This window comes from Pelobates fuscus, chromosome 4 (genome assembly GCF_036172605.1).
Source record: "Pelobates fuscus isolate aPelFus1 chromosome 4, aPelFus1.pri, whole genome shotgun sequence".
Taxonomy (NCBI): domain Eukaryota; kingdom Metazoa; phylum Chordata; class Amphibia; order Anura; family Pelobatidae; genus Pelobates; species Pelobates fuscus.
This window is the reverse complement of record NC_086320.1, coordinates 290,911,011-290,925,444: the sequence shown is the minus strand read 5'-3', so window position 1 is coordinate 290,925,444 and position 14,434 is coordinate 290,911,011. Positions and strand designations below refer to the sequence as shown.

At 41.4% G+C, this 14,434-nt stretch overlaps 2 protein-coding genes across 2 annotated transcripts in view; both read left to right on the top strand.

Annotated features, from left to right (window-relative positions):
• The window catches only part of SLC4A7 (solute carrier family 4 member 7), a 551,990-nt gene that overhangs the window by 204,190 nt on the left and 333,366 nt on the right, over window positions 1–14,434 (top strand). The window lies entirely within an intron of this gene.
• Window positions 1–14,434, top strand: part of NEK10 (NIMA related kinase 10) — a 194,354-nt gene that overhangs the window by 36,921 nt on the left and 142,999 nt on the right. The window contains exons 6-8 of the mRNA XM_063452208.1: window positions 1,257–1,341; window positions 2,857–2,898; window positions 12,064–12,142. Coding sequence (XP_063308278.1) covers window positions 1,257–1,341; window positions 2,857–2,898; window positions 12,064–12,142 — 206 coding nt within the window. The remainder of the gene's footprint in view (window positions 1–1,256; window positions 1,342–2,856; window positions 2,899–12,063; window positions 12,143–14,434) is intronic.

The window sequence follows — 14,434 nt, the reverse complement described above, 5'->3', positions numbered from 1 at the left end:
GAGCAGTCTTTTTATTTTTCCCCCGAAAATTACTAATTACATGTGCTGTTTCCTCCCCTGTTTTTCACTTAAAATATCTCTATCAAAGTAATTCCGCTCATATTGTATCTTTCTTGTATATATGTTTAATAGATTGTATCTTTCCTGTATATGTGTTTTATACACATGAAAACTTTAATAAACACATATTTTTTTAAAAAACAAACAAACCTCTCTGTCATGGTTATGTTTTGGTTTTTAATACAATTCTCCTAATTCATGTTAGGTTTGTTTTTGTGTCAAGGGTTCATTTATTATTGTGTATAAGCAGGGACTATTCAAGATTAAAAAGGCTACAAAGAGCCAACTACTATATTGGTTTACTCTAAACCTTAATCCTTTGTACATCTGACTACACATAAATTAACGGAACTCAGTTACATTAAGAAGCAAGGTAGAGATGTACAAAGATGCACATCGAAAGTAAGTAGCAGTCTACACCTCCATACTCCCTCAGGAATTCAACAAAAATACATTTATTCTAGTGTCTTCACACAGGGAGAAACTTAAGATTCTTCAAAGTCAATTCCATGTGAATTTCACATTTTAGACCAAATTAGCTGAAGTGGAAGTGTAGTTGACTTGGATAATTATGGCCTTGAATTTGAAATTCACTATGAATTCACTTTGATTTCCGGACAATTCATACTTTCTTAAATAACCCGTACAGTGTTTAATGTGCGTGACAAAAAAACTGAATGGTTAAAAAATGTCCTAATACCCATTGTAGTGCTTTGAGAAAGGTACCTTAAACACAAATACGATATCGGAATTAATTCCCCTTTGTTACATTACAAAGCAAGGGAAGCCAATTAACACCCAGGGAGCAATTCCCATGACTTTAAATAGCTCATATTCTAATACTTGAATTAGGGCGTAATACATAAATAAACAAAACATATATATGGAATTAGGAGAAGGCATTTTTTATATAACATGCAAAACATGACCAATCTGATTTAATTCCTTCAATCTAATATTACATTATTATTGCATCTACACATAAAATGTAGCCATCTGTTTTTCTATAACATTGTTAAATTCTTAAGAACTATAAGTAGCAGACTATTTGTCTGTAACTGCATTAATGTTTACTTGTTCGACATTTATATTTCCTTCATTTTTCAACTTAAAAACATTTGGAATGGAAATAAGACATAAACTAATTTGTGGACAATTTTATGTTGAATGTCTTCTTATTTGTTTATTTTTAATAGTGCATGGGTTTCCAGAGCACCATCAATTCACTTGCTGCGTGTGCTAATCTGTCTGAGGTTATTAATGCGTGATCCATTTTATCAGGTGTGTTCAATAAACATATCTAAATCTTACTATGTATTGTTTCTGAGTTATATATATGTTTGTTCAAATTGATGAATTGGCTATTTGGCTCTACATATTTTGACGATCAACAAAACAAATTGTCAAATGTGCCCTGTCTATGCTCCATTCCTGTGTCAAGGAAATGCAGCTGACTTAAACTCATCCTTTGGTGAAAGAAAGTCAAGAGTAGGATAAAATTATCCCACTTTGTCATATGTTTTAAAGAAAACTAGATTCGAAATAAAGAAAAGAAGAACAGATTCTGAGAGAGGAAGAGAAGGGGAAACCATAGGAGAAAGTTATGTGTGACGCTGGTGCTTTAACTGGCAATATCCATAATGGGTAGATCTGACTCTAAATGGCATGTCATCCTGGCATCATGCGCACCAGACTGATAGCCTCCATGACTGAACCCCACCACAGTAGACCTTGCAGAGAGCTTTGCTGATGTACTCTCTGCATGCTCCAAACGTCATCCGCATAGTGCGAGCATGTCTAAAGATGTCCCAGGATATGAGACACCAGGAAACAAAATTGCAGAGGTGGGATAGGACTATAATAGGGACTTTCCAGATGAAACTGATATCGTTGAGAGGTCTGAAACTGCAATGACAACTGGAATATAAATGCTGTTTGAGGACTTGTTTAAAGCTGTCAGGTTGTATGAAAGAACAATGCGGAGTCCCCACTTATTAATGAACTTAGAATTATTAATGAACCAAGTGGGGTTGCATTAAATCATCTGCAGATATCTCAGGAAGGGATAGGAGAGTTTTTGTCTGTCTCCTATACACAAGGAGAAGTGGACAGGCAGGGGGGGGGGGGGGGGGGAGTGGAGTGGGGGACCCAAGTGGTAGAAACATAGGGGTGAGGTACTCAAGTGGAGGGAGATACAAGCAAAAGTCAGGAGGAGGGAGACACAATCAGAGAACAAACTGCAGTGACAACCGTGCTTAGAGTGCCTCTTTAAATGTAACAATTTCAGAGGTGTTCTAATGGGCAACTCTGCCCCAAATGCCACATACCCTAGGTAAGTTTTATGACCACTGATCTGGAGAGATAAGAATGACTTTATGAGAACATTGTTGGCAACTTCAAGCTCCAATGTTTTTCTGTGGAGAGAAATGCCAAAAATTAGCTTCATAACATATTACTGACATTTATAGTGTAACTTTTATAATAGAACCTTTCCCCTATTCCAGAGAACACATTATAATAACAATCCCCCTTTCAAGTGAGTAGAAAAAAATGTTGTTGTTTTTTTTTTTTTAATTTATAGCCACTGAAAAGGCATTTACAAGTACTTCATATTCATATAGGAATCTAGCCTTCCACTCCCTCCTGAAATGGTTTTGTAGACTACTTGTAAATAAACATCATTTTAAAGAATATGGGATTACTATTGAGGCTCCCTCCTCTTTTCCTACACATATGTTTAAAATCATAATGCATTCATTATTATTTCTATTTTATTCTCTATCTCGTTTATTTTAGGGTACTCTTCACCAAATGAATGGAGTTGATGTTCTTGCTCAGGTAAAATTAAGACAAACTCATTTTCACTGACATTAATCATGAATTGCCATTATCTAAGTTTGCCAGATCAATGTTTCCATTTCCATTGTTATATGGTGACTGAACAATCCAGGGCTGTAATTGATATAAAACAATTCCAGCAAATCAGATGAAATTTCACACATGAAACACTTACCTCCACTTGTCCTAACACCCTGGTCTTCATTCTGAATAAAACCAAATTCCTCTACCAGGGTTCTATTCTATAATTTATCATTGTCCTGTATAAACTGCATATGGTGGTCTTTCCTTTGTCTTACTCATCACATTTTGTAGTTCAAACTTCTTGGCTGCACTCTAGCAGCTAGGAAAGGACGAAGAAGAAAAGCAGGCTTTTAGTAAACTGAGAACATTCTGCAATATAGGATTTCAATTTTTTTTTTTTAATGAAACACATTTTTACCTTATTTTCCTTAAAGTAAAAAAGGTAGAATTATTAACATACCGGCTAAAAGCATTTATAACTATAGATAAGTAAACAGGCATGAATCAGCTAGTTGTGGGCATTCCATTGTAGGTGTTCTATTGGCACAAAAAAACCTGAATCCAGAAAGCAAACGTGTTTTTTAAACAAAACCATAAGCCAGAATCCACAAATACTTCAGTGTGTGTTTAGGCAATCAACACCTACGCTACATATATTTAGTGGTGAGAAAGTCTCTCAAAGAAAGTGTTATTTAATAATGTTTATTTATAAATGTGTCTAAAGAAAACCTACAGTTCAAAACATAATCTAGACAGAATAGCATTTTAACCATTGATACACTATGTAATATTTCTCAGACCTCTTTTTGACTTTGATCACCATGTCACAAATAAATTGACGCCTTAATTGACAATATATACTCATTTAAAATTGTATTCTGCTCTAGTTACCTTGCCCTTTGTGTAAATGTTTCACCCCTCAGAGAAACAATTTTTTTAGGTTATTACATAAAGAAACTAGAACTCGTGGAGATAATAAATAATCATGAAATAAAACACCCACATGAATGAGGGATAACCCCTAAACAGTCAAAAGACTTAGCTCATGGCAGAATTGCCCTACCTAGACCAAAGTAAATACTAATTAAAGCTAAAAAATATATAGCGAGGGCTTGCACTCCTGGTGTAATCCTGTGGTGCCCGGTGCTGGTCTGGCAAGGATCATGTAGACATAGCAGAAATGACCGCACTCCATTTAAAAAGTCAACATTTTCAACATTTCAAAACATGTTTTGTCCTGATGAAAGCTCCATGTGAGAGCTGAAACGTTGACTTTTTAAATGGATTGAATAAAAGTTACATTTTATTTGAAAATCTCTGCAAGGGTGAGGGGGGTGGTAGAGCTAAGCAAACATTTTGTGTATACAGTTGAAATATTTGCCAATCAAATTATGTCAGCCAAAATATTAATAACTACATGTAGCTACAAGTACAAAATATTACAGTATTAAGTTATAGGTAAAAATGGTAGCATTGTTATAGTAAATGAATAATATAGTAACAAAGGTGAAATAAATACAATTTTATCACATGACAGGAGGCTTCCTATTTTGCATATCTCTCTTTACTAAAACTCCATAGCAGTAAAGAAAGTAAAACGTTTTAACCAATCAAAATGCAAAAGAGGGTTAGGTTTCCCAGAAAATAGGCTCCTGCCCTTCTTTCTTTACTGCTCCATCGCAGACAGGTCAGAGTTTTGGGCTCTTCCCTAATATATATATTTGACTATTATTTTTACTGTGTTGTATTTTTACATCTGTTTATTTTATATTCATTTATATATATATATATATATATATATCTTTATTGTGTACTGAATTATTTTCCTATCTATCGTTTGTACAGTGTACTGTCTTTAAATATACTTTTTCCTTTACTTTATTTCCATCTACTCGGTATATAATTTTTCTCTCCACTTGCCGCCCGCGGGCGGACCCGCCGAGGTCTTTCTTCCCTACCCTACCTTCTAACGCCGCATACATACGGCTGTTCTACCCTCTTTGCCGCTCTCGCGGCTTTCCTCACGCTCGTCTCCTCACTCGCGCGTCGGCCATTTGCAATCTCGCGTCTCGCGAGATTGCGGCCGCCATCTTGTTTTTTCTCGGTGCCGCGAGGGACACGCTCAGGAGACCGGCGGTTAATTACCTGCACTTAGTTTGAGGTCAGTCTGTTAATTTACTCATTGCTGTACACAGGCACCAGGAAACTTTTGACTGTGCCTGTCTGGAGTGCTGCTCCATTTAAACTGCTGCTTATCTGGAGGTCGCCCTGTGGCCACCTCTGTTTTTCTCTGGGTGAAGCCCAGCTCATTGAAAAGCCCAATTGGTGTGGTGTTTTGGCTTCCAAAAGCCTCCTTTATTATCACTATCAGTGCATTACAATATATTTTTTACTATTCACCTGTGATACACTTACCTGTATATATATATCCTTAGATCCTGCTAGGATCATTTTTTTCAATACACCACAGACCCTGCTGGGGTTATTATCACACTATAATTTTGTGATTATATCTGTTGGGACACCACTGCACCCTGCTGGGGTCAGCCAAGTGTTACCTATATAAAAATACGTACAGCTGCACTGACCTCTATAGCTACTATATAATTATTTCGCCCTGTGCCATATATATTATCTGCTAGTAATAAAACATGGAAGCTTCTCAAAATACAGCAGACTTCCAGACTATGATAAACGAGGCAATAGCAGCCTCCATGGAGAAAGCCCTCTCCAAAATGATGGCCTCTACTACCGAAAAGAGAATGCCACCAAAAACCCACCAATCCCGACACGATTCAGATTCCGAGGATTCGGAACCACATAAGAGCCAGGAACCTTCCACTGGCAAACGCCACTGGAAAGGGGAAAAGGGCAAACAGAACCCTACTAAGGAAAAAAACCCAGCTAAAAAGCGTAAGCCCTCCACGGTCGCTACTCCGACCCCACTACTTAATTACTCCTCCGATGAGGACGACATGCAGTCCAAGTCCTTGGCCATTTTAGACGAGTGGCAGGCTGAAGTATCAGACGGACAGGAAGACTCTTGGGGCTCTGAATCCGAGTCCCAACCCGGTCTACTTCCACACACACTACTGGGGGACTCCCAAGTGACCGATGCCGCGGTTAACCTGCCAGAGGACGAAGATGCCATCTTCGATCCATCAGGCCAGAGACTGTTCGACCCACGAAATCTAAGGCACCCACGATCAGGGGACTGGACGCCCCCAGAACACTTGTCAAAATTTATGCACCTCTGGCTTCGAAAATCTATGGACAAGACTGTCCGCAATAGACTGCGTTCCGAATGCCCAAGACCCTCGCTACCAGACCATGTAGCGGAGATGCCCGAGTTTGACCAGGTGATGACCACCTTTATGTCCCGCGGTGGCCGTGACCCACGCAAAGGCGTGGAAAAAGGTTTCAGGGCAGTCCAAGACAAACTCCTGGACTTGGTGGGGCCACTTTCCAGGATCATGTACCTGGCAGATGACGCTCTCACAAAAGCAGACCAATTTGACGCGACCATGGTTCGCGAGTGGGCTCACGATGTACGGGAGTGGGCACAAAGATGCTTTTGCTTTGTGGGAAATACCAATGCTGCCCTTTCTTCTGAGCGGCGCAAAGCAGCTTTACTCCGTATTGACGGAAAGTTGGTGGAATTGGGCACCAAAGAAATAGGTCCTTTGGCACAGGGCAAACTATTTGGAGATCCTTTCCTCAAAGACTTAAACAAACATGTAAATATTTTTACTTCACTAAACAAAGCCCAATCGTCCATGAGGAGAGTGTTTAGAAATAACCCCACCAGGGGTGTTTTTGGAAGGGCTGGCCGCCAAAGGGGCCGTGCTGCCAGCCGATTCTGGCCTTCAGGCCCCCGCAACTCGAGACCTCAACCTTTCTACCCCGAAGTGGGGTACCGTCAACAGTTCCCTTACACCAGAGGAGCAGACAGAGGACGTGGACCACGTACCCGTGGCAGAGCTCGCTTTTCCACAGGTAAGCAACCAATTGATTCCTTCTTTTTCCCATCGTATTGCAGGTCGCATCTCCCTTTTCTTTCAGGAATGGCGAACCATTTCCACAGACAGCTGGATCCTACAAACGGTGCAAGGCTATATGATCGACTTCACGTCCCAACCACGACAGACGGTCGCTCCATACCCCATCAGATGTTCAACCGAGAACTCCGAACTCATTCACAAAGAACTACAAGACCTACAAGCGAAAGGCGCAATCGAACCCGCCTCCGGACCACAAGGCTTCTTCAGCAATATATTCCTGGTGAAGAAGAAGACAGGGGACTTTCGCCCCGTCATCAACTTAAAACGACTCAACGAATATGTTACTTACAGGCACTTCAAAATGGAAGGCATACACCTCCTGAGAGACCTATTACAGGACAAAGATTGGTTCACGAGATTGGACCTAAAGGACGCATACTTTTCAGTACCCGTCCACCATGCCTGTCGACAATTCCTGCGATTCCATTGGCAGGGCCGCCCCTGGCAATTCACATGCCTCCCTTTCGGCCTCAGCTCAGCCCCATGGTGTTTCACCAAACTACTCAAGCCCGTGGTCGCTCACCTTCGGGCACAAGGAATTCGGTGCATCATATATCTGGACGACCTCCTGCTTTTCTGCTCCGACAAGTCCAGACTAATACACCACACAGGATATGCCACAGACCTTCTTTCATCCCTGGGCTTCATAGTAAACTTCCACAAGTCAGCCATGACACCTTCTCAAACAGTACAATTCCTCGGATTCAAGATAGACTCCACCACAAGCACTCTACGACTACCGGCGTCAAAAATCTCAAACATTCGCAAAGAACTGCGCAAGACCATTCGCGCCCACACCATTCCACTCCGTGCCCTCGCTCGAATAGTGGGACTCCTCTCAGCTTCCATACAAGCTATTTTCCCGGGCCCGCTCCACTACAGGGCAATGCAACGCCTCAAGGCCTCTTTCCTCAGGCAGAACCCATCTTACGACCAACCGATTCCAGTAACGGAGGAGGTCCGACAAGAACTCAGTTGGTGGCTGGACAGCATGGAAGCATGGAACGGTCGAGCCATCTTTGGGAGCACACCCGACATAGTCCTGGAATCAGACGCCAGCCTCTGGGGTTGGGGCGCCACAAGCAACGGTGCATCAACAGGCGGAGCATGGACCTCTCAAGACCTCCACATGCACATAAACTGCTTGGAACTCCTGGCAGGATCTTTTGCCATCCGCAGCCTTGCAAAAGAAAAGACGGACTGCTGCATCCTCCTTCGGATGGACAACATCTCAGCAGTCCGCTACATCAACCGCCTGGGCGGAGCGCGCTCCCGGATTCTGTCAGAAATAACGAAAGAGATTTTCGACTTCTGCTTACCCCGAAACATCTCCCTCAAAGCGGAATATCTCCCGGGGGACACGAACCTCACGGCAGACTGGTTCTCACGACATTGGAGGGACACCAGCGATTGGAAACTGGATCCCCAAATATTCCAAAGTCTGCAACAACATCGAGGTCCATTTCACCTAGACCTATTTGCGTCTCGCAACAACAGGCAAACACAGACATACTTCAGTTGGCTACTGGACCCGGAGAGCGCAGCAACAGATGCTTTCCTCCAACCATGGCCGACCACCAGGGCATACGCCTTTCCCCCATTCGCCATGATAGCCAGGACCATACACTACCTGAGGCAACAACGAGTATCTCTTCTACTCATCACACCTCTATGGATGGGACAACCATGGTTTCCAGACCTCCTAGCCCTATCTCTTTAGGATCCCCTCCTACTGCCATCGCACCAGTATACCCTCAGGGATCCGAAAGGGAGCCCCCACCCACTGATCCTAGCCAACCGACTCAATCTGGTGGCCTGGACACTTTCCGGGGTACCTGGCACGTCGGCGAACTATCGCAGGCTGCTAAGGACCTCCTATGGGACTCATGGGCTCCAGGAACCAGACGATCCTACCTGTCCGCTTGGAATTCCTGGTCCGATTGGTGCATGGAACGGAACCTTGATCCATTTACGGCCTCTATCCCTTCCATTTTAAACTACCTAACACATCTGTTCTCAACAGGACGGTCATATAGGACAATTAATGTAGTCCGCTCCGCCATCTCGGCGGCCCACGTTCCTATTATGGGGACCCCAGTTGGTAAAGACCCACTAGTATGTCGACTCCTCCGGGGCATCCGCCTACAACGGCCCCCCGAAACTAGATATTCTCAACTCTGGGATGTCGAGATAGTCCTACGCTTCCTGAGGGAATGGCCGACTAACGATAGACTATCACTCCGACAACTATCAGCAAAACTAACAATTCTGCTCTGTCTAGTGTCCTTCCGCAGAGTTTCAGACGTCCGGGCGTTTGACATAGACGCATTCTCGGTCTCCCCGGAGGGGGTCACATTCCACATATCACGTCGCACGAAATCGGATTCTTCTACAGTTTTCTATCCCTTCTTCAACTCCGACCCACAGCTCTGTGTCGTAGCCACTCTCCGACGATATGTTGAAGTTACGCTCCCGATTCGGACACCACCTACTGGACAACTCCTCGTGTCGTATGTTCGACCACATGTCCCCATCACTTCCACTACACTCGCCAGATGGGTTCGCTGGATACTTTCGTTGGCAGGCGTAGACGCTTCCTTTGGGGCCCACTCGGTACGAGGAGCAGCTGCATCCACAGCCTTCTCTGCGGGCGCATCATTATCGGACATCCTACGTGCCGCAGACTGGTCGAGAGAATCTACGTTTCGTACCTTTTACTTTCGACCGAACTCTAACGCGGCCATGTCACTCTTACTACAGCGTTAAAAATGCAAAATAGGAAGCCTCCTGTCATGTGATAAAATTGAAGATTATGCTAGCGTCAGTGTACCTATAATCTTAATTTTAATAATGACAGGAGGCGAGTATTTTCCCCCCCTTTCCCACCCGGGGAAGATAGAACTGTTAGTACCATCGCTATGTAAGATAGAACTGTTAGAACTAAACGCTATGTTCTCTCCCTCTATTTCATATCTGTCTCTAAGCTATTATCTGTCTCTAAGCTATTTTCTTCATCGCCTGGGGACAGTAAACTGTTATCTTTTGTGTCTCTCATTTCGCATATGTTGCTAATATCATTGCTGGGTCACTGCCATTATAACAACCAGTAGGAGACCAGAGTCTAACCCATTTCACACTCTCATTTCAGTTTAACTTCATCAGTCTGGAGTTTCAAGAGCCACTTTGGCGAAGTTTCAAGACAACAACTCTCCATGAGGACTGTCTACTGTTGCACGCTCACCCGTTGACGTTGGTTGCAGTTTGATCATGTCACTACTGCCGTTTCTGCTGTTGTGCCTTCCAGATCTCCTTGAAGAACTTTCTCTATGTTACAATATTAACTTTTCTCTGTTACGATGTCGCTTTGAAAGAGGAGGAGGAGCCTATTTTCTGGGAATACCTAACCCTCTTTTGCATTTTGATTGGTTAAAACGTTTTACTTTCTTTACTGCTATGGAGTTTTAGTAAAGAGAGATATGCAAAATACTCGCCTCCTGTCATTATTAAAATTAAGATTATAGGTACACTGACGCTAGCATAATCTTCAATTAAGTACCTTCCAAATTTGAGTCTGTACTTTAAAGTTGCAATAAGAAGTGGCTTTGTTTCAGTTGGTTTGTGGAATTGTACAACTAATATTTTTATTATTAATTATAAAACAACCAACCTTTCTGCAGTGCTGGGTTCACAAGACATACTAGTAAATTCATGAACTTTAAAAAAAACAAAAAAACAAAAAAACAACTTATAAAAAACAATAGGTGATGATGGACCTGCTCATATAAGCTTACAATTCACTGTTTAGCAAATAAAAAAAGAATAAATAAAAAAATATCCTTAGTCAAAAATTTTCACAAAGACAGTAATTGTATTAGGTTAATGCATATTATCCTCATATTTGTTAGGAACCAGTCACCTTTAAAGGCATACTGTAGGAATCAAAACAACTGTAGCTTAATGAAGCAGTTTTTGTGTATGAATCATGCCCCTGCAGTCTTACTGTACAAGTCACTGCCATTTAAGAGTCAAATCACTTTTGTTTCTAATTATGCAGTCCTAGCCACACCTCCACATGACACAACCTGCATCAAAAAAGTTTCACTTTCAGTCAGATGTTAACTTTCTTTAGAAGTTTTTATCCCCTGTTCTGTAAATTAAACTTGAATCGCACACAGGAGGCTCCAGGAGGCTATTAACAGAACAAGATGAATAATTCTAGATTAAACAGACTGTGCAATAAATGAACCTAGAATATCTAAGTTTTATTTTAATGGGCCTATTCCATGGGTCTGGGCCTGGAGCTGCAGCTCCATCAGCCCCTATGTTAATCCGGCCCTGTCCTGAACTCGTGTGCAACTGTTCCTTGAATTATTTTAAATAATAAATAATTGTTGATACAGCAGGATATTTTCACACTTTGAAACGTTAATGTCTCTTAAGAATTGTGCATCCACATTCAGCTTTGTTAATTCTGCTGTAAATTATATCTCTAATTTTAACCCTACAACTAAGGAATGTATCTCCATATATAAAAACTGTGGCTATATATAGGTATTCAAGCATTATCTGTAAACATTTGATGGTGTGATTAATAAATTATATATGCTTGTTTATGTATGACACTATGTAATGCAGGGTCGGACATCTCAGATCTCAGTAATGGTGGGAGTTGCATGCTCTCTCCCTTTAGTGATATGCCAGTAGAGGAACAGGGGTAACAGAAATAGTATAATTCTCTCTCCCCGGCTCTTCTTCGAACATATATCTAATAGGAGAGTGGCTAAATGAAGCACCTCCCATGTGAGGGTCCTGGAGAAACTCATAAACCACTTGGCCTTCAGTATATTGGTTTAGAATGATATCTCCAGCACCCCTTGATGGCATGATTTTCCCATAACTCACATTTTTGTATTGCTTTTATGTATGTGTGTGTTAAAAACAAGCAATCGAATGTCCGAGTAAGCACTATGCTGCACATTACATATGATCACAGACACAAAGCACACAATTGTGAGACTGAAGCGCCATCTACAGGGAATGTTAAGGAACATTGCTAACATGTTTTTATACAATTTTTCAGTTTATGGAGACAACATGTGATACATATCTTTTGTATGGAGAAGAGGATTTTAATGTTGACAAACTAGTCAATTTGACTTGTAAGTATCAATTATTTAAAAAACAAATACATTATAAACTTAGCAAATTAACTTGTGATGTATATGTTGCTGGTGGTCACTTTTTTTTAAATTCCCCTTCAAAGACATTGTGGTTTTTATTTACTTATGATTGCATCACATGCTGACCTGAAGTAACCATTCTGATTTACATATTTATTATACACAGACATAGTAGAAGCCATGCTTTTGTCACACATAGAGAACTGTGTCAAATGCAAACTGATATAAAGTCCACAAAGGCACCAAATGAGTTTGACTGTCATCCTTTCTGTTCTGTCACCCCCTCAATCCCCCTCCCGTCGCCCCTAGCCCTTTTAATGTCCCAATAAAGTTTTCCTTTAACATTACCTCCAGTTGAGGCTATAATTCAGGGCTCTCCTTACAGGGATCCAGAGTGTACCGCTTAACTGCCTGTGGAAAAGGTGATCCTATGTCATAGACTTTTGGAATGCCAATTGGAATCCAGGCATGATTTATCAGACTTTGTGGATAATACTGAGCCTATCCATATAGGTTTATAGCAATTTTCTGTTCATTTAGTTTTGCAGAGATTCCCTTAAAGGGACACTATAGTCACCAGAACAACTACAGCTTATTGAATTTGTTCTGGTGAGTAGAATCATACCTCCAGGCTTTTTGCTGTAAAACCTGTCTTTTCAGAGAAAATGCAGTGTTTACATTACAGCCTAGTGATAACTTTACTGACCACTCCTCAGATGGCTGTTAGAGATCCTTCCTGGGTCATGGGTGCCTAAAATGCATCCACACATTCTGTGTCTCCACCCTCTGCATGCAATTGATTCAATTCATCTCTATGAGGAGATGCTGATTGGCCAGGTCTGTGTTTGAATCATGCTGGCTCTGCTCTGCCCTGATCTGCCTCCTTGTCAGTCTCAGCCAATCCTATGGGGAAGCATTGTGATTGGATCAGGCTACCACATCTGATGATGTCAGCAGACTGCTTGTTTTTCTGAGTCTAACAGCATGTAGAGTTACAGCTTCAGGCTTGAATACAGTAAGATTTTTACTATATTTATGGAGGCATAAGGGGCCCAGGGGGGCTAGATGGTGGTGTTAATACTATAGGGTCAGGAATACATGCTTGTGTTCCTGACCCTATAGTGATCCTTTAACTAGCAGTAATTTGGGAAATATTTGTGAAAATAAAATATATTCCTTAAAGGGACACTATAGTCACCTGAACAACTTTAGCTTAATGAAGCAGTTTTGGTGTATAGAACATGCCCCTGCAGCCTCACTGCTCAATCCTCTGCCATTTAGGAGTTAAATCCCTTTGTTTATGATCCCTAGTCACACCTCCCTGCATGTGACTTGCACAGCCTTCCATAAACACTTCTTGTAAAGAGAGCCCTATTTAGGCTTTCTTTATTGCAAGTTCTGTTTAATTAAAATTTTCTTATCCCCTGCTATGTTAATAGCTTGCTAGACCCTGCAAGAGCCTCCTGTGTGTGATTAAAGTTAAATTTAGAGATTGAGATACAATTATTTAAGGTAAATTACATCTGTTTGAAAGTGAAACCAGTTTTTTTTTTCATGCAGGCTCTGTCAATCATAGCCAGGGGAGGTGTGGCTAGGGCTGCATAAACAGAAACAAAGTGATTTAACTCCTAAATGACAGTGAATTGAGCAGTGAAATTGCAGGGAATGATCTATACACTAAAACTGCTTTATTTAGCTAACGTAATTTAGGTGACTATAGTGTTCATTTAATCTCAAAGAAGACATTTAAAAAAAAAAAATCTGTGTTTTGTGTTTTATTGACAATAAATCCCACCAAAGCATAAGAATAACAATGTGTAATATGTTCTGCAATCACTAAATTCCCTTAAATGATGCAACTTATCCAACATTGAAGGCTTTTCTGCAACTATCTAAGCAAGTGGTATCATTTTGCTTCTATGACGCTTTCATGGAGAAGTAAACCCGCAGGCCTAAAAAGAAATCCTAAGTACCCCAGCCTTGAGAAAGTGATTTCTATAGATTTAAATTCCAAATTATACGTGCAGACACTGATATTTGCCTGGGATCTAGTGGGGCTGCTGTCATCTTCATGGTTTCCAGCTCCCTCATGCGCTGTTTAGTGATGCCGGGGCCCAAAGTGACATCATAACCTAGCTTTCAGTAGCACGAGGAGACAGTGTTGTAAAAGCACAGAGATTATAGCTTCCTCTTGCCTGGCTGCAGCCTCCCCCCAAACACTGTATTTGGGCAGAGTAGGCACCTGTTAAGCACAGCCTTAGCGCACAGCCG